The sequence below is a fragment of the Euprymna scolopes genome, chromosome 21 (assembly GCF_053919585.1).
Source record: "Euprymna scolopes isolate OS-2025 chromosome 21, ASM5391958v1, whole genome shotgun sequence".
NCBI classification, from domain to species: Eukaryota; Metazoa; Mollusca; class Cephalopoda; order Sepiida; family Sepiolidae; genus Euprymna; species Euprymna scolopes.
Genome location: NC_136502.1, coordinates 47,509,476 through 47,534,920, shown reverse-complemented (window position 1 = coordinate 47,534,920; position 25,445 = coordinate 47,509,476). Strand labels below are relative to the sequence as shown.

General features: G+C 33.9%; 1 protein-coding gene and 1 pseudogene across 7 annotated transcripts in view; one reads left to right on the top strand and one right to left on the bottom strand.

Moving 5' to 3' along the window:
• LOC145242232 (protein-cysteine N-palmitoyltransferase HHAT-like) overlaps positions 1-25,445 on the top strand; it is a 132,291-nt gene that overhangs the window by 90,713 nt on the left and 16,133 nt on the right. For 3 of the 7 annotated variants that reach the window (XM_080105230.1, XM_080105232.1, XM_080105231.1), the window contains 5 exons: positions 5,330-5,394; positions 8,207-8,317; positions 14,522-14,716; positions 20,218-20,484; positions 23,578-23,900. In XM_080105230.1, the coding sequence (XP_079961356.1) occupies positions 5,330-5,394; positions 8,207-8,317; positions 14,522-14,716; positions 20,218-20,484; positions 23,578-23,900 (961 nt within the window). The remainder of the gene's footprint in view (positions 1-5,329; positions 5,395-8,206; positions 8,318-14,521; positions 14,717-20,217; positions 20,485-23,577; positions 23,901-25,445) is intronic. The other 4 variants (XM_080105234.1, XM_080105235.1, XM_080105233.1 and 1 more) reach the window with 3 other exon arrangements.
• LOC145243307 (U2 spliceosomal RNA) lies at positions 13,978-14,161 on the bottom strand (annotated as a pseudogene).

Here is a 25,445-nt window from a genome sequence, read left to right as displayed (position 1 = left end):
TTTGTTTTTAAAAAGATTAAATAAAATTTTATCTGTGAAAGCTGTTGGCAGCTATTGTTGGCCTTATGAAACTTGATGGATTAGGGACCTAACAAGCGAGAAAAAAAAGTTAGCAAAGCTATGATGTTAAGAATGGCTTTCTAAATTATCACAAGGTTGATTTTAGATTTTTTGAACATAACTACTGGATGAATTTGTGTTGATTTGGGTGCAGTCATTTTTTAACCTAACAGGTAAGTACATTGTGATTTTCTTTTTTAGATATACTAGTAAATCTGGAAAAGCACCAAAATTTGTAATTAAATACAATAAAAAGTTTATTTTTTACTAATGAGTCACCACTCATTCACTATATCCAGGTTTATCATCTATGTTCCCTTCAACAAGTGGTTTGATGCTGTATAATCCACCTTATGCTAAGTTTTCAGTAATCAGAATTGAAATGAAAATGAAATGAAACTGCAGCATTAACCCTAAGGTGGGTTCTATAGATGTCCTCCAAAGGAGGAAGTTTCATGGGAGTCTGAAATTCACAAGCGGTCCCCAGTCTCGTGTATATCCCCGTTAGGGGAGATGATGATGTTTGGTTTTTGCAACTCTTGCAGGGAGGTGTGGACGTTCTCCTACATACAGCACCTGGAATTCCCAAATTGGTCACCCATCTGGTGCTAACCAGGCTCGATGTTGCTTAATTTTGGGGATCCAACAAGAACTGGTGTGCCAATGTTATCATGCCATATATCATAATTGGGGAGATTGACAGTGTCCATTTAGTGTTGTTTGCAGTCTTACCTGATGGTTTCTTTCCATGTCTTCTTAGAGTGTTTGGCTTTCTTTTTGCGGTCCAATCTTACGTCTTTGCAAGTGCTGATATACTTCTTTCAACATGCCCGAACCAGCGAAGGCAGTTTTCATCTATTAAGTCATCAAGTTTTGAAATGGCCAATTTTTCAAGGAGAGTATCAAACCTAATGTTGTTCTGGATCTGGTCTGACTTTACACTGCATATCCACCTAATCCCAGGCTTTACTTTCTCACCCTTTAAGAAGAGATTAGTTTATTGCTAAATGTCTGAGGCGATCTTGGCTGAGGAATACTAACAGGGCTGCCCAGGCATTTTTTGCAAGGCATATTGCTCTTTCTTTAAGACACTGGCTTTTCAAATCCCACTTTCCGACCCTTGTGTCACACCATCTCATTGTAAGAACAAGATAAACAAATCAGTCTGACCATTGTCCTGTTATTACTCTGGGGTCTGGCAAGTGATGGCCCAACAATCACTGCCATACAACATTACGTATCAAGGCTAAAATCCACTTGAGGATAAGAAAGGGGGTAATGAGATTAACGGAGTTGAGGATGAACAATACTTTGAGAGGATTTTTAAAAATGGAATGAAATAAAAAAATTGATCATTAAGAGAATGGCTCGACAAGTATTTAATATTGAACTTGAAAATGACCATGTTGTAACCCACAGAAAAACCGTCCTGTGGTAATGTATTCATAGATGATTATTAAAAACAAAGCTTAATTTTTGGTTCATATACTATCAATAATGAAATCATTGATAATTTTGGTAAAAACCATGCAATGGTAAAAGGATTGTTTTGGATTAATGAATTGTCAGGTGAGTGATGAAAGGATTGAAAATGATAAATGCAACGAACAAAATTTGATTAGTTAAGGGGGACAGTTTATGACAAGTATTTGTTGACATCAGATTTGAAGATGACCATGTTGTAGTCTACATGGAAGCAATTCTGTGGTAACTTGTTCCATGACTTCATTGAAGAAGTAATTTATAGTTTTTTGTGCATAAACAAGAAAAATATGAAAAAAAAAATCGTATAAAAATATAGCAGGATTTATTTATGCTTACAGTAATACATCAACTGTGTGTTAAAACTTAATACGATTCTTTTTATTTGATTTTTTTTTTAATACAATGCCTAAGGAGGAATTACGTTAACATATGGCATAATCACGTTGACACGCTGGTTCTTATTAGATGACTGAAGTGAAGCAACGTTGAGGCTTGTCAGTACAAGATGGTGACCATTTGGGAATATCAGGCGCCGTATGTAGGATGACATTGACACCTGCCTGCAAGAGCTGCAAAAACTTAGCGTCATCTCCCTTGACCAGGATATAGATGCGATAGGGGACTGCTTTAATATTTCCTTGATACTTCCTTTTTTGGTGGAAGTCGGTTCAACCCGTCTAGGGTGAATGCTGCTGGCATACATCTAATACCAGGCGCTGTATGTAGGAGGATAATGACACTTCCCTGCAAGAATTGCAAAACCCTAACATTGTTATCTACCTCAATCAGGATATACATGCAACTGGGAACCACTTGTGAATTTCATATTACCATGAAACTTCCTCCTTTGGAAGAAGCCAGTTGAACCTGCCAAAAAAAAGCATGTTAACACAATTGAGTTGGGTAGGGAGAAGACTAACTGCATGTTGCTTCAAAAGAACTTCAACAGAATTGGTTTTGGAATGACTGACCACATATCAACAGAACTGTTTTGTTTGGATATGAGTGGTGGACAAACGATCTTTTTCAACTCGATTGTTACATCGGAAAGGGAGAAAATAGGAAATAAACTTCTGAGTCCTGCCTTTTATCTTTGTGACCACGTGGTTGAAGCAACCAAAGATTAACTGTTTCATCATGTGATCTGAAACTCCAATAAAGTTTGATAGAATTTTCAATAATATTTGCCATCATATTTCTCATAATTCTTTTGTTTGATATTTTGTTTTAAAAACTTTAATGCATTTTTTTCATTTGTGTATTGTTTCAAAAATATTTCAAATAAATTTTCTTTCAATATTGGAGTAAAATGTTGAAATTGCAGTATGACTCAAGCATTTAAATTCTCTGCATTTTAAAGAATTCGTTTTCTAAAAATGTGGAATTGTACTTCTTTATAATCTAGAAAATGGGATTTCTTCATCCTTTAATCCAGTAAAAGGGATTTCTTCTTCTTTTAATCCAGTAAAAGGGATTTCTTCTTCTTTTAATCCAGTAAAAGGGATTTCTTCTTCTTTTAATCCAGTAAAAGGGATTTCTTCTTCTTTTAATCCAGTAAAAGGGATTTCCTCTTCCTTTAATCCAGAGAGGGGGATTTATTCTTCCTTTTAATCCAGAAAAGAGGATTTACATTTCTTTGTAATCCAGAAAAAGTCGACTTCCTGTTAAGTCTCTAGAGCTTCCTACATACGTACGTTTAATACGATTGAAATCTGCTTTTTAATAAAAAAAAGGTCAATTTTTAATCATGAGAGAGGGATTTTTTTAATCCAAAGAGGGGTATTTTTAATAATAAAAAAGGTCAATTTCTGCAAAATTGCTAGAATTTTGTCTCCTTATTTTTTTTGTGCTATTTGGTTGAATATTTTTTCTTTCTTTCTCACTTTATCTTTCTTGTTTCCTGTTTTTCTCTCTTCTATATACTCTGTCTTGTCTTGCCTTTTTTTCCCCCTCATGTAACTCTGAAAATTGAAAATGCTCATTTTGCCATGAAGATTAAACTTTAAATGATTCATACATCAGAGTTAGATGTCTTTTATTTCATCAAAGAATGACTTCCTATCTCCTTCCCTTCACTTGTGTATTCATGTTTTTCTGTTGCAATATTTTTGGTATAATACAAGGATATGATCACAAAGATTTGAACGATTATATTTATAGCCAGGAATGATAAGAACGAACTGATCAGGTACCAGAATCGCTATATAAAACCCAACTGAATCTCTTTGGAATTTTTTAGTCATAGCTTTTCATCTTGATATGAGATGGAAACTAAGCTCTGCTTATCTTGGCTAGATTAATACTACCATTTTTTTCTTTTTATCTGGAATCACAATTGAAATCTTTAGTTTTCTTAATTTGGAAAATCTGGTTTCAGTATGTTCTGGAAGAAGGAAGATCACATTTGCGAGTGATTTTTCAAAGTGGCGACTAGAAATAATAAAATGCTTATCTTTTGGCGATTGCATTTCTTTCACTGACAATCTTCCAAAGCTCACTACTGAGTGAAAAATATCTTTTCAACTTTTTTTTTTAATAAAACGAAGTCAAATTATTTAAACAATAAAGTTTAATAGAACAATATACTTTTTTTTTTTAACGAAGGCTGTTTAAAAAAACATCTGCAGAAATCAGAATGTTTATACGTTCAAGTATCAACATAAACTGTGTTATTTAAAATTACACTTATTAAAAAAAATATACAGAAAAATCTTTATGATGTAGATACTCGTCACAGAACAAAGATGTCATATTCTAAAATCACGTGTGTTTGGTTAGTAACTTTTCTATTTGGCTAGTAAACGAAAATATTTAGTTGTCAAAGGTCAACTAAAGATAAATTTGTCCATAGAGCCCCGGTAATGTAGTTGGGTGTTATCTATCCGTCTATCTATTTCTCTCTCTCTCTCTCTCTCTCTATCTATATATATATATATATATATATATATATATATATATATATATAGGACAGCCTACACTACTTTAAGTTTAGAGATTGCTAACCTTGTTTGTGAATGTTTCAAGTTAAATATAATAAATTTCTAAAAAGTTAAAAATCAGCTTCCAAACAATGGTATCTACAGATAATTCAAGATGATGACAATGGGTGTAGAGTTATTAGCTAGTGAGGGGGACCTGGAGAAGAGGCCATCCTGATGGGACAGGGGAGCCTAAAAGTGGAAGTCAGAAATCAAGTGACTTTCATCCAGAAGAACGGCTTGTTCTTTCAGCCCCTAGACATTGACGAGAAGAGGCATGCAGGGTCACAAGTGGCTAAAAGTTGGCCTGCCTAAATATATAAGAGGTCTCTCTCTCTCTCTCTCTCTCTCTAATTAATTTCTACAGAATCTCTCTCTCTCACATGCATTTATTTTTTATGTCCTGTCATAAATAAAACACTTTAAAACTAAACTGGTCACATGGTTCTTGCTTAACACTGGAATTCAACAGCATTGATGAAACTTGAGTTACAGCAGAGAAGATGCACAGGCGTATGATGTTATACACCCATGAAGGTAAGCAAACATCTAACATATATATATATATATATATATATATATATATATATGCACTATGGACATACACCTGTCAGTATTGAACAAGTTGGCCCAATTTTTTAACTCCTGAGCAACATCAGGTTTATTTGCTAATAAACAAGTGTTCCAGACCAAAACCAGCATTTTTTTGTTTTTTGTAGATGTGCACTGTAAGTAATATATAACTAGGTTATATTTCAAATTTGTCTAAATTTGTTTCATAAAATTTATTTCCTTTTCTATTCCAGAAAATGCTGGCAGATTAACAGAAACTGATTTTGTAACAGATTGGACATTTTTAAATAGAAAAAAAGTAAGATTTTTTTTTTGGTTGCTGTTTGATAAGATTGGAGCAAGATGAATTTTTAATAAGATTGGACCAAATTGATTGTTGGTTTAATCAAATCTTTTTGTTTGCGCAATCAAATCTTTTTGTTTGCGCATAAAATTTCAATTAGAATTTAACATGAAATTCAAATTTCATATCAAATTCTAAAAGAAAATGGCAGCAATTTTTGTTAATGAAGAAATACCAACATTTTGATATTTTTACTTTTAAATTCATTAAATTTCATTAAAAATTGCATTTTTCTCTATGTGCATACAAAAAAAAATGTCCAAACTTGATTCTCTTCTCGACCACGGGGTGTATTTTTTCTCTCCTTTTCTTATTACACAAGCTTGCACACACTTGCTAATTTGCATATGTGCTTTAATGACTGCTGCTGCTGCTAATATTTTTGCTAGCCGGCTATCCTTCAGCTGCTGTTGATTCTCTCACACGTGCCCGTACATGCTCTGTTACAATTGAAGAGTACACATCTAGAAGTATTAATGTCTTAATTGTTTTGTTTTGATTCAGTCAGTTCTCAGAAATCATGGGGGTGGGGTGCTTACTGGTACTAACACTTCATTCAATAATTTTTTTTCAAATTTGGGTTTATCTTAAGTAGAACAGCTCCTGTAGTGAATGTGGTATTGGGGTGACTGAGATATTTTTAGTTAGGAGTAAGGTAGACAATTTTAGATATTTTAGATTAAGGATGACTAACAACACCCATCATCCCCACATTATTGAGTGGCCTTGTGCCTGATTTATTTATTATGTATTTTTATATTTTGTACAAATAAATATTTCAAAGTAAAATAGGCATAGGTAATGATCGAACAGGTCATGAGAACATCTCGTAATATGAGATACGTAGATATTTGAATATTCCATTAAAGTTCCCTTTTCCAATTGACCATTTTAATATGTTGTAGTGTATATTTCTTGTGGTCTCTTGGTCTTACCAGATTCCAGGATATGAATTTATCTAGTCTGGTGGGTAGAAAGTGGATGTTGGATTTACTTTTGGCAGCATTGTAACTTTCACTTCCCTTATTTTGTCCTTTAGTCCTCATATTCCATGATCGATGTCTCTGACAAAGGGGGAAAAATTACTCCTTTCTGGATTAGCATCTATCCATCTAACACTTATTGTTGGCAAGTTTTTGATCTTAAAGTAGTATTTTATTTTTAACTCCTTACTTAAAGTGGTTTCATGCCTTGTCTGCCTAAACATGGCGCATGCATGCGGTTCAAGGTCCTGCTGGATCCCAGCATTTGAGTAAGTTTTTAAGCTTCTAGACTCTTAGCTAGTAGAGTGAATGAGCTTCCCTCTCCCAAGTAATAGAAAGCCTCCAAGATTGCCCCTCCCCACTTTTATTTCTTTTCATCCATGACCTTCATCTACAATATGCACTCATCTTGGAAGGACTTTACCCACTGCCCCGTCACTTGTTTATTTTCACTCACACTTATATCCCACTCCCATTGACCTGTTTGTTTTCTGCAAACTGAAAAACAGTGGGTGGTCTATTATTTAGAAAGGGTAGGGCAGGTCTTACTAACAATTTTTATAGTTTCTTGTTTATTCCTCATTCCCTCACCAATGAAATGTTATTACTGTAAATAATTCAATAAAACTTTTCAAATTTGGGTTTATCTTAAGTAGGACAGCCCCTGGAGTGAATGTGGTATTGGGGTGACTGAGATATCTCAAGTTAAGAGTAGAATAGACAATTTTAAGAATTTGAGATTAAGGATGACTAACGACACCCATTATCCCCACATTATTGGATGGCCTTGTGCCTAATTTGTTCATTATGTATTTTTATATTTTGTGCGAATAAATATTTCAAAGTAAAATAGGCATAGATAATGATCGAACAGGTCATGAGAACATCTTGTAATATATATACGGCACTGTGGAATGTTTTCTGTAGGAGATTGAGTGTACTGGTTTTGTGGGAATATCTTTGCTCGGATATCATTTCTTAGTGTTTTTGAATTTCTGGAATTTCTTTTTCTTTCCTTGAAGCAAACTTTTTTCTTTTTATTCCATCTACTTATGTGTGAATGTCCATAATTTTTTATCTGCGATTTGTATGATAGCAGCATCGGCTATGTGCACAATGAAGCGTGTGTAAGACATTTATGGAAAAAGTGAACATAAGAATTTGCCTGAATAAAAAAAAAATGATTGTTTTTGTAAATGAGTGTACTTAATTCTTTTTTTTTATTACATAGTTAAAAGATTGGAATTTTATTTTGATTTCTCTAATGTCTTGTAAATCAAAAATAAACCAATGAAAAAAAAAAAAGCTATTTTAAAATGGTATAGTGACTTATGCGCGAACCTGTATATATATATTAGTGTTGGGACAACTAATTGAAATCAGAAAAATTGATGCCGATTTTCCGATGCCAAAAAAGATTCTTTTAATTATCTTTTTTAATTTGATTTTATTTAAAGTAAAATCTTCCATTTGTTGGTAATAATCAAAAATGTTAAATATTTATTGATTTTTAAACCACCAGTAAAGCTAAACTCGATAGATCACTCTCCACAAGTGTATTTTGACATTTAGGAAAATATCTGTATATTTAACATGTGTTTTTACAAAAATCGGGGAAAATAAGTCTTATAGTAAAATAATTAGAGATTTATAAAGAATTGGAATTGGTAATTGTATCAGAATCGGGGAAAAATATTGGAATCGTCCCATCACTTATATATATATGCTTTTTATATTTTCTTGTCAAAATAAACCATATTTATTTTTTCAATTTTTATTTTTAGGACGTTTCTGAAACAGAATGGGTATATTGGCAAAATTGGTTTTCTGAACTTTTTCCTTTTCTTTGTGTTTTTCTCATTCTTGGCAAACTCGTAGAATGGAAATATTACCGCGTAAGAATTGCTTTTATTTTTGATATCTCCATCGTTCAGACTTTGAAAAAAAAACTTTTATAGGATCAAATAGAGTTGAGGCACCCCAGAATGAACAGCACCAAACATTTGGTCTTAACACTTATTAGTTTTTTTGTTTGTTTTCTTTTTACTACTTTCAATTTTGTCATTTATGATAGATTGATATATATTTATAACAAAAAATTTCAACATTTTAAAAAATGTATTTTTTTAATATAATGTAATATTTTTTTAAATGCTTTTCAATTGTGCCATAAATCCTGCACAAAATCTTTTTGTTTAAATGTCTTTTATTTTCGTTTATTTTTAACTTAATAAATCACTTTCCAATATTTACAAAACAAAATGCTTGTAAATAATTTTTTTAGTCTATAATAAAACTTTCTGTAAAAAAACACTTTTTTCAATAAAATATATGAAGGGAAAATTTACTATTGTTCACAATTTAATTGGAAATTAAAAAAAAAATCTATTACAGCAAAATGTATCTTTTTGGTTGTTGCTAAATCTGAAGTCGCTCAAATCTATTTGATCCTTTCTATAATGTTGCTAAAAAAACAATGTCCATTTTTTTTTGTTTTTACCTTTAACTTTAAATGCCTATCAACGTATGGTTCCAACATTTCAAAATACAATCGTTGAGATAAAATGCGCGGCTCTTTACAGACTTTTATTTCTCCAACTTTACAACATGGCAAGAAAGAAAAAGAGAGAAAAAAAGAAACAAACAATATACTGAGGATGGGGTTTGGCTCCGAAATATATTTATATTATAAATTTCAAACAAGTAAAATATTTATTTATTTTCCTAATATTAAGTTGTGATTTGGCTTTCAAGCACACTTGATGCATATTTTATTTGATGCTTATCAATCTGCTTTGACTCCACATTCTTTTTCTTTAAAATAAAACCCATTGCAATCAATACAACTGTTGTCATGCACAGAGTTTGAAAGCTTATTAGACACCACCTTTAAATATTTTCGATCTCTCAGTGTAGGATGGTTGGTTGGTTGTTTTTGTTTTACGGCATATCAACCCCTTTCATGTTATTTAATGCCAAACCCTGTGATTTTGAAGAAAAATATTTTAATAGAATATATATATATATTTTTTTTCTAGTCAGTTTTTATTTAACCTATAGTTGGGACCCTAACAGGTACTACCACTCCAGGTCAGAGTTGACCTGGGAGCAATGGCAATTAAGGGATGGTTCCACACTCCCCAAAGCCTGCAAGCTGGGGCCTCACCATTGGATATAGTTTAAGGTCTCTCAGTGTAGGGGTTTGCCAGGACACTCTGACATAAGGATAGTAAATCATGACCAAGTAATCAAATGAAATAACATTGTATCTAATACTCAAATGACTACATACCGGATCGAGAAACTAATGGTGCAATTTTTAGTGTTTTTTTTTTTTAATGGAAATCGTGCTAGACAAGATATGAAATCGCTTGATCTAAAACGAAAGATGATTATTATAAAGACAAGTGATCCCTATTGGTCTTAGACTTGCAAAGACTGGATCTATAGGTAGGGGAGAACAGTCAAAAGAAAGAGTTCCACAAACCTGCAATTCTTCAGAAAAAGCTGCTGGAATAGAAAGCTGTATTACAAAACAGTGACTTGATGGAGACTATTAGATCAACAAGTCAAACGAGCTGGAACAAATGAAGCAGAGAATAGATCGGACAATTCTGAAGAGCACCTGCAATAATAGTATTCATAGAAAAGACAGACTAGCAACATTAACCCTTATCCTCGAGTAGTCTCTGGGCCTCGATAAGTGGTGATGCCTATGTAAAAAAAAAATAAAAATAAAATTATGCTTGTGAGAGGGAGGCTGCAGGGAAGAAGTATTTGAAACCAAGGATGACCAAGACACCCAAATTTCCCACAATTTTTGAATGGCCTTGTACCTAATTTGTTCATTATGTATTTTTATATTATGTATAAATAAATATTTCAAAGTAAAATAGATATAGATAATGATTGAATAGGTCATGAGAACATCTCGTAATATATATATATTACTATATATATATATATATATACGTTTTATTTTTTATTACCGTATCTTTCTGTTAAGTTACATTATTGTTTCAGCTACCCAGCCGTTTTTTTGGGGGGGGGGGCCATCTGTAGCTTCCTCAGACTTTTACAGAAAATATATATACACAACACTGTAAAATGTTTTCTGTATTTTAGATTGAGTGTACTGGTTTTGTGGGAATATCTTTACTTGGATATCATTTCTTGGTGTTTTTGAATTTCTGGAATTTCTTTTTCCTTCCTTGAAGCAAACCCATGCAATAATAGTATTCATAGAAAAGACAGACTTGCTTGTGAGAGAGGGGGGGTGCAGGGAAGAAGAAAGGGTTGAGTCAATCAAATTACAGATACATTTGTGCACCTTATTAAGAACCCTTATGTGGGACAGAGATTCACCAGTCCAAAGGTGACAACAGTACGCTATAGGAGGTCTGATAGTAGATTTGTAGAGATAGAGAATAGCCTCAAGTGTGAGAAAGTGTTTAGTGTAATAGAAAGAAATTGCTTTATAAGGAGAAGGAAGGACAATGGATTTAATGTGTGATTTGTTAGTCAGAATTGAAGGCAAATTCAGTTTTGCCGACTATGAGTGGATATTTACACTTATATGAGAGGTTTATAGACATTGATATCAAGTGATTCTCAAGATAAGTAAAGACATCTGTGTCATCTCTCTCTACACATATTGGTCAAAAGACATGGGCATGGATATGAAAAGGGCATTGAACATGGAAACGATATGTCTACTGACACCTGCACAAAACAAAATGATCTGTACAAACTATATAAAAACTGAAATAGAAAAATCTCATGAAAACATGAAATGTAGGCAGCAGAGAAAGAAACGAAACAATAAAATATGTCATAAATGAATGCAGCAAACCAGCTCAAAAGAAATGTGAAAATAAGCATAATTGGAATGGGAACTGTACAAATAAATGAGCTTTGAATATGCAGGAAAACGGAACAGGCACAAACCAGAGTGGGACGATCACGATCTCTACAGTGAACGTACACGTGCATGTTCATAGATACATGTTACCAAATCTTCGTCTTTTTCTTATGCATTAATCCTGAGTTATGGCAGGATCTGCAATAATGGATTTTATTCTCTTTATAACACGATCGGATAGCAGGACAGCACTGCTGTCAAAGGAAAAGTAAGATGCCTCCTTCCCTCCGCCAATCTGTGGGAGATCGTTGGGCATGATTGAGAACCCACTTAGCTCCCCCCCCCCTTCCCGATCAGGGTGACATGAGGTCATGGAAAGCAGGTGACTGACGTAATACGGGAACAAACAGAAATAATTCTCTTCATGGTTTCGTATTTGTTTTGCTGAGCAGAAGATACCTCTGGGTACAATGGTCAGGACAATCGCCTAGTATGGACACTGCTCGGACAGAAAGAAACTGCAACCTATCTGTCTGTCCAACTGCAAAGAAAGCTATGGCAATGCATCGGACTTTTTATTGAAGAAACAGTGTGAGTAGCGTTCTGAATCAGAACACTTGATAAGGATTACCATGATAAACAGGTGGCACCTGATCATCATCAAACTACTCTCCAACAACCAGCAAAGAATAACAGGAAATATTGTGGATATGAGAAGCAGAGGATGACAGCTAGAAACATACATTGAAAATCTGAACACCTGGGCAACATCAAAAATGATGAGCAACAATGAATTCATGAATGTCTCGAGAAAGAGATGGATGGAGACACCACTTGAACTTAAATGAATAACACGATCACGGGCCTGGTCTGGCTAAAGGCCAGTTTTACAAAGATCTTTATGCATCTTATCATCGGCCTTCATCTCACTCACTTCCCGGCTACTTTCAATGCAAAGGCAAATTTCATGACCATGTCATTGTCGAACCGCAGTACATTTTCAAACTCTCTCGGTTGACATGATACAATACTTTGGCCAATGTGTAATGTGATCTCTTGCCAGGATACATATCACTTTTTTTTTTTTTTTTTTTTTTTTTTTTTACACAGGCATCACCACATTATCAAGGCCAAGAGGCCACTCAAGGATAAGGGTTAAAGAGTGTACAGTAGAAATTGGACAATATAGTAATCATAAGTAATGAAAATTCGGTAAATTTGATAACTTATATGGAACGGCTCATCAAGAACTTATTTACGTTAGTCTTGAACACAACCATATTGTAGTCAGCCGGAAAGTAGGAAAACGGAAGACAATTCCACAGGCGTGCAGTTCTAAGAAAGAAGCTTTGTTCATGGAATCTACATTTAGGTTTAGGCACAGATAAAGAGTGGGTGGAATTATTGATAGTGTTAACAGCTAGACGAGTGTTTCTTGTGAAAGTTAGGTGAGAGGGGACCATAGACTGAAGCTCAGTCGAACACTTTCCATGAAAATAACGATACATCAGAGACAAACTTGCAACATCTCTTCTGTGAGATAGAGGTTGCAAGGAAGAGAAAAGGACATCTCCTATGAGGCTACAAAGTCTATTTTGAACTCTATCAAGGCAGATCAAGTCCTTTCACTTAATAACACTTTAAATCTCTACTCTTATATAAAAGTCACTTTGTGTGTGCATGTGTGTGAGTTCCTTCCTCATAGGCTCCAAAACGGCTGAGCTTATCTTTTGCAAATTTCACACAAAGCTAATTTATATGTCTGGCAGTGTTCTTAGATATGTTTTGTACAGAAATTCATCCGATAAGTATCGAGAATCCAAAAAATCCAATCTTAAAAATATCTTTTCTCTATTATAGATAAAAAAGAATAATTTTTACAGAATATTTTACGGTGCACCAGCCAAGGGAGATAATAAAATTTCAGCAAATAATTTCTTAAAAAAAAAAAAAACAAATTTATTATAATCTGAAGATATAACTTAGTGGTTGAGCATTCGACTACAGATCGAATGATCTCCTGTTTAAGCCCAGGTGTACCGCACCATTTTATTTTAATTTTTTTCTTATTAATGAGTTCAATTTATGATAAAGGAAGAGGTACCATTTAAAATCGCTGCAAATCATTTCTTCGTTTTCATATTTTAAAACTAAACATTAATCAGAAGTGACTTCTCCAGGGCATTCATTGTCAAACTCCAATATTGTGATATTGTAAACAAACACAGACAAAATTTGATGAACAACATTATATAATTTATTATTTATTTTGTGAATTAGTCCATCGTGCAAATTATTCCTTGTAATTTATAATAATCATTAGAGGATTGATTCCATATTAATACATACCCAATCTGCATAAATTAAAATATCATGTTTAAGCATATTGCCAGTTAGTATTTCATATTTAAAAGGAATTTGAATGCGTTTATATTTAAAGGGGAATAACTCTTGTACATTAAAATTATCTTCCCTTCCAAGAAACATTTGGCAGCATGGGTTATCTGCACTTGAATTTGGTCGGATGTCATCAGAACAAAGAGGAAGGTTCAAATGGAGAAGCACTTATTCAAATTAGCTTGATGGCAAACAATTAAAACCTCCTCACTTTATAGTAATTCTCCCAGTTGTAAAATTGGTGATGAAACATTTGTTTCTATTTACTTGCCTCCTCACGAGGACAGAGTTAGACACTAGGTCAGTTTTTAATGTGGGGAAAATCCAGCTCCCCAGAAAGGGGCACTCTGGATAGGAACGAAAATAAAAATTGCCTTAGTATAGGAGGATTTCTCCTCCACTGATCGAGGTCAGAAAAGATGAAGTCTAGTATCAGAACATATACTACACATTGTTCCTAGCCAAAAGGCCAGGAATGTTTTTGGAGGTCTATGTAGAATCATTATCATTCATTTATTTATTACTAATAGCCCAAAAATATTTTATTTTCAAGCATGTTTTGTTATACACACATTTTCAAGTGAAAACTAGCTTTATTTGCAAAATTGGTAGTTAAACAAAATAAACAATCAACAAAAACAATAAACAATCTCTTCTCATTCATAGTAATTTTACCAACTGTAAAATTGTTAATAAATTATTTATCATAATTGATTTACATAGAATCGTTTTCATCCAATTATTTCTTCAAATTCATGTCTAATCACTTCACAACACATATTATAAATTTATTTACTGAACTCCTTTTTCCTCTTTTTTTTTTTATTTTTTTGACCTACAGATGCGAAAGTATTTCTACACATGTTTTTCACTCCTAACTCTGACTTTGCTGCTTGGCTCACGGGCTTCTCTGTTTCTGGTACTCAAATGTACTGTCTGCTATGCTGTGTCTCTGCTGGGGTCACCTGTTCTCGTGTGGGTTGTATCTTTCATATTCCTTACTTCGCTCAACCTCGACTTCACTGTGTCTGTGATTGTAGGTTAATTTTTACGCTTTCTGAATTTGAATTTTTGTTTTCATTTTTATTTTATTTTTATTTTTTTTCATTTTTGTATTTTCTTTAAATTTCAATGTGCTTATGCATTAATCTGATGGATGTAGTAGCTTGATAGCAATCTGTAATTTAATAATAATAAGAAAAAAATAGGCTTGACAGCATTCGCACAACATCTTAAATTCCAACGGTGCCAAAAACTAAACTCCCTGTCCCCTCCAATTCAATCTTTTTGTAATGTCTTTTCTCCCACATATGCAAATGAATATATTTCAAACCACACATTAATCTGATGGATGTTGTAGCTTGATAACAATCTTTACTATATCTAATGTAACTCGTACCATGTGTGACACCTTTACTAAGATTAGTTCTGCAGCAGTTATTTGTTGAAAAATTATTTTCTTTCAGAAAACTCTTAGAGTTCCTCAGTTTGTAAGAATAAATGGACAAAGTTGCATTCTAACCGTGAATATGCGCCTGGCTTTGAACATCGCACACATTGTGCAGGTTCAAAGTTGCTGTCTGCTCTAGCCTGCACCGCAACAAAGAACTCTCCATCCAAAACAACAGAAGTCCAATTTATAAACAATGATAATTTGTATTATTTGGATTAATTGGACTAATGTTCTCATCTTGAGTGTTATTTGCAAACGTTTTGGTTGATGTAACCTCTGACCTTCTTCAGGTGTATAACTTGCAATGTTTGATTTCCTTTACATATAAATAACATGGCAACTTATCAACCTGAGGAAGGTCGAAGGTAGCATTGACTAAAACATTGTTAAAATAACACACAAGATGAGAGCAGTAGTCCGATTAATCCAAAATAATCAATCCTAATCTCAAAAAATCTGAACTGTAATTCAATAATGATGTTTCTTATAGTAGTGGAGTGATATAGCAGACTTGTAGATCTTTGCTTGACGAGACTGACATATCTAAGTTCTGTTACAGTCTCTTGGCTGAGAGCCCACAAGAGATTAACCTGCTTGGCTTGGAGAGGTGCAATGGCTGAACTAACTTGGTAGCTCTCACTGGAATTAAACCCCCTCAGATGTTCAATAGCCACTCTTCTTCCTCCTCTTCCAGAGTTGGAGGGGCTATAACTGCCTCTCTTTTTATTCTCCTGAGATATTTATCTTCACTTTTGTTCTTGCCATTTGTTGGTAGTCATTGTTCAGCCACCCAGAGGAGACATTTTCTGAAAATAACGTTCAACTGGTCTTCAGACATTGTTTCTCTCACAAGGCTTGTCTCAGCGGGACTCTACCCTCAAATGAGGCACTTGCTTTTTTAAACAAAGAAAATATCTCTTAGGTGGTCTGTGACTCATCAGGGATATTTTTCACTCTCTGCACCATCCCCTTTCCTCAGGGCAAGCATCGGTCAATGCAACATCACCATTCACATCTACTAGCAAAACATGTTTACATAAGAACTTTGAATCTCCTAACTGCATTCTCAGCAATCACTGCCATCTGTAGTTGTTGTCATCTCACCACGTTTTTGGCCAAGTAAGCCTCTGGCTGGCTTTCGGTAGGATTGAAATAGCTATCTTCAGACAATGCTCATCTGGAACCGTAGAGATTCAACGTCTCTATCAACTGCGCCACGGGCCCCGAAAAGCGATCAAGGTTGGATTTTTTGATCTTATAAATTGGCGTTTATTTTTATCTGATCTTCCATGGTCGGGTCCGTACCGAATGGTATATGTATCCTTTTAATTGGAATTCATTATTGAGATGAGTATTATTTTCTATTAATTTATTTATTGTGGACTATTATCCTCATCTTTCTTAGTTGTTGTTTCACGACGTTTTGGCCAACAGAGGCCAGAGGAATAGTTGGCCAAAACGTTGCGAAACAACAACTAATAAAGATGAGAATAATAGTCCGCAATAAATAAATTAATATAAAATAATACTCATCTCAATAATGAATTCCAATTAAAATAATATATATGTTTAGATAACATTTAACATAACTTTATTGAGTTGCCATTGTTAGCACGTAAAAAAAAAAAAAAAAGAATGAAAGAGAAGGGTGTTGGTAAAAGAATATGCCCGTGAGTGTAGACTAAAAGAAAAGGTCAGAAAGTCCATGTCAACACCAAAGTAACATTGAGACTGGCCAGTACTAGATAGGTGACCATTTGGAAATACTAGCCACTGTATGTATTCAGGTATGTATATAATACCTCAGGGAGATAAACACCTCTGCTTTGCGCAGTTCCAAATCACTCTTCAGCAAGGTGTTGCACCTGTTTGTCTCCCTTTTGATATCCTGGAGTTCTTCAGTCATGGTGAAGGCAATACACATAGGAAAAATGGGCACTGTTAAAAAAAAAAAAAAACTAGATTGTGGGAGCCTGTTAGTCCTGTATGGCAATCCTCTAGTGATTGTGTCACAAACAAAATACTTACTTTCAATTTGTCCTGAGCTAGCATGGAAGTAGTAATGCTCAGAAAACTGCTATAAAAATGCTCATATCTGTATGCAGTGTGGTCTAACCAGAAATAGCAAAACATAATCTGTGGAGTTCCAACTTTTGTTAGGAATCTAATAAGGGAGGATTCTTTGATTGAGATATGGAGACTGGGGAGGAGGTGTAGATTGCGCTGGACAGATTGCAAGAGCGAGAGGGGGTGAAAAAGGGTTCGTGTGAGAGTCCCCCCCCTTTCGTTTACCCTCATCTTCTATGTATACTATTTCTTTGTCATTTATCCTCTCTTTAATATAAATGGACAAAAACATTTTGTATACAAAGAATTTAATATTCTTGATGAATACACCAGCCTGAAGATGGAGATGCTGCAGAAACATGTAAGCACACACACACACACATATATGTGTGGAATGGTCTCTACCAAATTACTCTGTCTATGTTTGGTCTACAGACTTGAAATTTAATATACAGAAGATTCAGACCTGTGGAATAAATTCAATTTGGTTTTTAGCCAGTAAAAATAGTTGCTAAGGAGTCAAAATTGAAAAAAAGTGGAATTTGACCAATGTAAGTTGACTAAACCTGTGTCTTTTATGCATGTGCAAATATACATTTATACATTTGAGTCAGTTAATTCAATAAATTTCGATATGCATATTGTCTTAGCTCAGATGGTATTAAATAACGCTAAAGAGCTAAATGTTTTGGTTTTAATTCTAGTTGATGGCACCCAAGTCATTTTTTTTTTCAACTTTTGAAATTGTTATTGGGTACAAGATAATAATCAATAGATAATTAGCTCTATAATAATAGATATGAAATTTGAAAAAGTATCATATTTAAGCATATTTTACGACTGGGCAACATTGGGCACCCTACTAGTGTGTGTGTATAATATATATATATATATATATATATATATATATATATATATATGTGTGTCTGTCTGTGTACATTTCCCTACACAATAACTCTGTCAATTTTCAGTCTACAGACTCGAAATTTGATATACAGGGTACTGAGATTTGGGAAAATCTTTGTAATCGGTTTTTGGCCAGAAATTTGGCAGTTAAGGGGTCAAAGTTTAACGATTTGACCTTTGAGAACTCTACCAAACTCCTCCACCAATTTTGGGTATAAACACTTGAAATTTTAGATATAGGTTCCTTGGACATGGATCTAACTTAATAACTTGATTTGAGCCCAAAACAATAAATGTTAAGGTGTCATAATAAGAGGTCAAAGTTGAAAAACAATTGATCTCTGTGGTCTCTACCAAATTACTCAGAAAATTTCTGGTTTAAACATTTGAAATTTTACATAAAACGTATTCAGAGATAGGCCAAGCTTGGTTTGGGTCGAAAATTTGAGCTACCAATATATAAATGTATGTATGTATGTATGTATGTATGTATGTATGTATGTATGTATGTATGTATGAATGTATGTATGTATGTATGTATGTATGTATGTATGCTTGCATGTCTGCCTAGAACTTTCGGCAGAGGCGACGGATTTTCACAAGATCAGAATCGTTTGAAAACTCGACCCTTCAGACGACAAATATCGAAAAATTGGCTAAAAACATTAATTTCTCCACCCTCAACTGGGCACTTTTCTACAGGGAGGGGTTGCGTTTTCCGCCAATATTTTCAAACGTCATCCCCTTTTTTTGATTGTTCAGTATAGGATCGAGCCTGCTTTCCTACTACCACTTTTTTTTTTGCTCAACACACACCTCCAAACACCTGGGTAACGCCGGGCACCCATGCTAGTATATATATATATATATATATATATATATATATATTATACTATATTACACTTTTTATATTTAAATTTCTTTCAGGAAAATATAATTTTCAAAACAAAAATTTGTTTGAACAAAGAATACAACATTTAAAGCATTCATTTTATTTATTTACAGACTAAATGTCTGGCACGTTCAATATTTTTAAGACAAAACATTATTTTATTAGCAAGTTTAATATTATTATGAATAAAGTAACTCTTAAATCTGTAACAATAAATCAAGTTTATTTTATAGAAATCACACCAGACAAGATATGAAACCTTTTCATGTAAGGAGTTACAAAACACAAAAAAAAATTGCAAAATTAGCCAACGTTAAGTATTTTGTGAATAGATTTCAACCCAGATAAACAGAAGTTTTTCCTCATTTGTCAAAAACGTTGCTCATGGAATGTGAGGACTAAAGGACAAAATAAAGAGTGACGAGGCAGCTGAAAATAAATCTAAGGTTAACTTTCTATTTTCCATATTACTTATTCATTTATATAAAATTGTAATAAATTAATTCTTCTTAAGAAAAAATATATTCATTTAATCTATTTAAAGAATAAGAATGATAATTATTTTTACGGAAGAACCAAGAGTCAGCTTTTTTTTTTTTTTTTAAAATAATATTAACACTTACACACATTATTTTAAAAGGAATATTTTCAACAGTAAATTGTACAGATTGATGTAGAAAGCATCGTGGAATTTTCATGGGTTTCATTAGTCATATTTTATTCTTTGCTGTTTGTCAAAAATCATTATTATATTAAAAACAAAAATAAAGAAAAATTTGTATTATGTACATATCCGTGACAAAATGTCATATTCCAAAAATCATATAAATTGATCAAGTAGTTTTATTTTTATATAAAAAAAAAAATAATTTTTAAGAGTTTAATGACATAAATCTTGAAAGTTTAAATTATTGTTACCTCCCTTTGAATTTTTTCTTTCTGTTACTCATGAAATTTGATTTTTTTTTATTTAAAAATGAAACTACTTGATCAATTGACATCATTTTTGGAATATATTTTCATTTTATCATGAGTACATACCTCGTACAAATTTTTCTTTATTTTGTTTTTTCATATAGGGTTAGTTATGGATAAGAACCCATTCTTTTATTATTTGTTTGATTTTTGCTTCTAAGATATTTAAAATTGTATTTAGTTTTTACACTTTATCTCTTTCCTTTTCATTCTCATTTAAAAACTAAAACTTCTAACCACACAGAAATTGGTTATGTTTCCTGGCCAACCTGATGTCGAAATCCGATACTATTTCCTTATGATGATTCTGTCAATGGCCAACTTGCGTTACACAAGCTTCTGCCTCGAGCGATGTAGTTCGTTGAAGGAGAAACGCAAGGAAACAGATGCTGCGAGCATAACGAACAAAGGGCCGATGCAGTTTGGGTTGATCGACCTTCTGTGTTACACTTCTTACCTCCCCTTGTGTTTCTCAGGACCTCTTATCACTTACAACGACTTTAAAGACCAGGTGAGTATGCCACAAAGTACCTATTTACTTGTCTTCTCATGAGGGCAGAGTTAGACTCGATATCAGTTTCTAATGTGGAGAAATTTCAGCTCCTCAAAAAAAACAAAAATGAAACAATTGCCTCAGTTTAGAAGAACTCTTTTTCACTGAGAGAAAAGATGAAATATAGTATGAGAACAAATACTACACTTTGCTCTTAGCAAAAAAGTTAAGGAGAAACACTCTTTATAAATGGCACAAAATTATTTTACTGTTTCAAGTCACTTTGTTCTATGTCTAGTAAGCAACGGTTATGTGTTCAACCCAATTTCCAGTCTGTTTCTGCTTTCCAAAATCTTTTACTTTTTTATTTTGAGTAATTTTTATTTTGAGTAATTTTTTTAAGAGATCAAGGGAGCTAACTCCTCCTGCAGCTAACACTTGATTTCTTTACGATTTGGATTTATATTCGAGGGATCTTTTTAGAATAGATGTTGTTCCTTTTATGGCTGCAATCTGTATTTCATTACAGCTTAGTCTTTCAGGGATTGTTTCCAGGCACTTGAGATTCTTTTTCACTAAGCCAGTTGCTGCAATCACATGTCATCTTTTTTCACTTTTTTTTTTATTTTACTTTTGTTAGTTTGAAGAGATCAAGGCGCTCCCTCCTGGGGCTAACACTTGATTCTGTTACAATTTAATTTTATATTTGAAGGCTCTTTTAAGAATAGAGACTGTTCCCTTTATGGTTGCTATCTATATTTTCTTACAGCTTGGTGTTCCAGAGATTGCTTCTAAATATTTCTGAAGGTTCTTTTTTATTAGGCCAGTTGCTCGCGTCACAACCGGTATAATGTTCAGAGACCATGTTGTTTTTAGGTAATTTTTTTAGGTCCTGATATTTTGTTATCTTTTCACGTTCAGCTGTATTGAGGCCAAAATCATTTGGAACTGTGACGTCGATAATGAGGGCAGTTCTTTTGGGCTTGTTCCATATTACTATATCTGGCTTGATAGCCTTGTCTTTTATGTATCTGCCCGCCTGTATGTCTTTGTCGTAGAACACTATCACTTTTCTGTTTGATGTTATTGGTGGCGGTTCATGTTCCCAGATGTTTGACAACCTATCTAGTTGCATTTCTATGCAGATCTTCCAATGTAAGTATCTACATACTTTGTTGTGGCGGGCAGTGTAATGACCATCGGCTAGAAGGATCTTGCATCCAGACATAAGGTGGCTTGGGCTCTGCACCATTTTGTTTCATTTTACTTCAAAGTTCTCAGAAATAAAGAGACCCTTTCATGGGGCTAACAATTGATTTCTATAAGAGACACATAGATATTCAAATATTCTATCAAAGTTCTCCTTTACCTCTCAAACGCTGAGTAAAGAAGTTAAGGACATTAATTTTCCTCTCCTTAATTGATCAGTTAACTATGTTATAGGATATATTTTTAGTGGTCTCTTAATCTTACTGGATTCCCGGACAAGAATTCATCTAGTCTGATGGAGTATCTCACTAAGTTATGAGAAGCAAGATCACTTGGAGAAGGTGCACCATTTCTTTACAGCTTGGTGTTCCAGCCAGAGTGGTTTAGCCGTACTGGGATACCTTGTCTAGGCTTTAAATACTATGTTGTTTTGAATATGTGGTCAGAGTTTACTTGTAGAGTGAAGTATACTCATACTAAACAAACCCCTATACAGAGAGACCAATGTCTAGTAGATATTCAATTTAGTTTTTCATTTTACTTCAAAGTTCTCAGAAATCAAGGGGCCCCAATTCCTGAGGCTAACACTTGATCTCTATATCTTTATCTGTGCCTAAGCCTAAACGTAGATTCCATGAACAAAGTTTCTTTCTTTGAACTGCATGCCTGTGGCCTGTGGGTAAGTATTAACCCTATTTAAATATTATAAAAAAAAAACAATGTTAAAAAATTTGGAAAAATCAAAAAAAACAAAAAACAGCGAATGAACGTAAAAAAAAAAAATGACCGTGTTGGGAAAAACAAAAACAAAAAAAAAAACAGCAAAAAGCAGAAAAAAATGGCATAAATAACCTGGTTTCAATATCAAAAATCAAAAAGTTATCTGATACCTCGGATCGAACCTGCAATCTTAAGATAACCATGCTGATGACCCCGTGTTAGGGGGCGTGTTTGTGTGTGTGTGGGAGGGTGGGGATAAACGAAAGAATAAGCGAAGTAATAACCCTATTTAAATATTATAAAATAAAAAAAAATATTGCCCGGATGTTTGGAGGTGTAAAAGAAAAAATAAAGTTTTGGTAGGGAGGTGGGCTTGAACCCGGAGCCTCGAGGCTAAGGCGGAAAAAACAGTCTTACATGTTACCCCAATGCCAAAGAGACAGAAGTGAGAAGTGATGAAATTAAACATTTAAAAAAACAGCAGGTGGTTTAAACTAACGTCAACGTTTTCTAGGTCAAACATCATACCATCGTCGTAGTAGCAATAGGACAGAAAATGAAGGAACGATTTTTTTGCTACCCCTCCCTGCAGAAAATGGTCATGGTGAAGGAATGAGTGTTTTTAGCCAATTTTTCAATATTTGTCGTCCGAAGGTTCAAGCTTCAAAATGATACCTATCTGGTGAAAATTTTTGCGAGACATACAAACACACACACACACACACACACACATTTTGCCTTTTATATATATAGATAAAGTTGCGATTTCAAAAATAAAAAATATATACATATGACTTGGGTGCATCAACTTAAACTGAAACCAAAACTTATGAAAAAAAAAATATGTATATATATATGACTTGAGTTCCTTCAGCCATAATAGAAACCGAAACAAAAACTTATGAAAAAAAAAATATATGTATATATATATATATATATATGACTTGAGTTCCTTCAGCCATAATAGAAACCGAAACCAAAACTTATGAAGAATTCTGGGTAAAATTATTAATTACAAGAAGTGGAAGTCCATAACAATTAAACGACTCAGACGTAAGTGTGACACACAAGATAAATAACACACACTATCCTATTAATATATGGATTATCGATCCTCATCTCCAAATTTCAAAAACTGTTTTGCTTTATTTTCTACTCATGCATGTGATTTCTGTTTTCCAGGTAAATAGTCCGAAAGAAGGTTGGTCATTGTCGCGAATATGGCGCCATAGTCTCGGTTTTCTGCGAATTGGATTTTGGGCTTTATTCTTCAACTTTGTGCTTCATCATTTTTATTTCACGTCGTTAGCCTTTCACCTAACCGTCATTCAGTCACTCTCACAGTGGACATTGGTTGGCATTGGATATTGTCAGGGACAGTTCTTCATGGTTAGGTACATCATCATGTGGGGGGTGTCCTCTTGCATCGCCCAGCTGGACCAGTTCAAACCTCCAAGAGGACCGAAATGCATATCTCATATTTATTTGTACTCTGAGATGTGGAGGTAAGTGTATTTTGATGTGTGTGTGTGTGTGTGTGTGCGTGCGTGTGTGTGTGTGTGTGCGTGTGTGTGTGTGTGCGTGCGTGTGTGTGTGTGTGTGCGTGCCAAAAAAAAAAAATTGCTAGAAGAATACCCGCCTAGGACGGGTAAAATTAATTTTCCGAACAGAACAGTTTTGCACCACTTTTATGTCTCTTTACAAAGATCAAAATGATACTAAATCTTATGTCCAGAATCCTTATTCCAGTTTTTATCCCTGGTGCTACCAGATGAGGATGTCTGAAGATACTGGTTTCCTGACCTAAAATGCACCAAACGTTGATGTTATTGTTGTTTTCTCTTTGCAAAACTCAATCATGTTCTGCAAAGTCAAAAACAAAAACAATTTTCTTCAACAAAACAACCAAATTAAGCACCATGAATAAATATTTGTAGAGATTCAAACAAATAAACTACAAAATGTCGCTGCTGCTACAGAATAATTTCAAATATTTGATATAAATTTAGTAAAATTATCTTAAAAGATTTTCTAACATTCTTTTTAAATATTTTATTTAATTTTTCAATGATGAAAATTAAATTTTTAAAAACTTTTTTTTGGTACGAAACCTATCCACTCTCTTCTCCCCCGATAAAAATGCACAAAATTTATTCTTCCAATCAGATAGTTTTTATGGGGTAAATCGATTCTTGGTGACGGTGGTTCGGTGGTTAACGACACAGACTGATGACCTGGATATCCCAAGTTCAAATCCAGTTCTTTCCACAAAAAAAAATCATTTTCACTTAGGATCTTGGCAACCTTTATGTGGTCCCTCCAGCAAATACCTAATGTCTTACTAGAAAGAATTCTAACTAGAAAAATATCAGAAACCAATGCCAACAATAGAATCTTTGAATTCGTATGATAATGATGATTACCAAGAGACAATAAGTATAAAGTTATATTTAAATATCCTTGCAGCGCTTTTTTGGTTCTTTTTTAGGGCTTTTTGAACAAAGGAGTGACTCATTATCAAGGCCCGAATGCCACACAAGGATAAAGGTTAATCAGTGTATGGTGGTAACTTGGACGACAGTGTACTAATCGTTAATAGTGGGAATTGGGTAGAATTTGATTATTTAAGGCGACGACTCAACAAGATCTTGTTTACATTGGACGAAGGCAACCATATTACAGTGGGCTTGAAAGCAGGTCAGTGGAACAGTGTCACAGGAGGGCAGTTATAAGAAAGAACTTGGATTTAGATTTAGGCACAGATACGGAGTGGAGGAAATTAGTGTAGCACTTGTAGCTAGACGGGTGATTTTTATGAAAGTTTGACAGGGGGGGATTATAGATTGGAGCTCAGACGAGCACTTGCCATGAAAATAACAATAGAGCAGTAACAGGCTTGCAATGTCTTTTCTGTGGAAAAGAAGTTGCAGGGAGGAGAATTTCCTACTTAGGTTTTAAAGCCGGTTTCGAACTTTAAAGTAGAATAGGATGCTCCAAGCAGCTTCTGCCCAGATGTCACAACAGATGTCACAACAGTACTCCATTCTTTA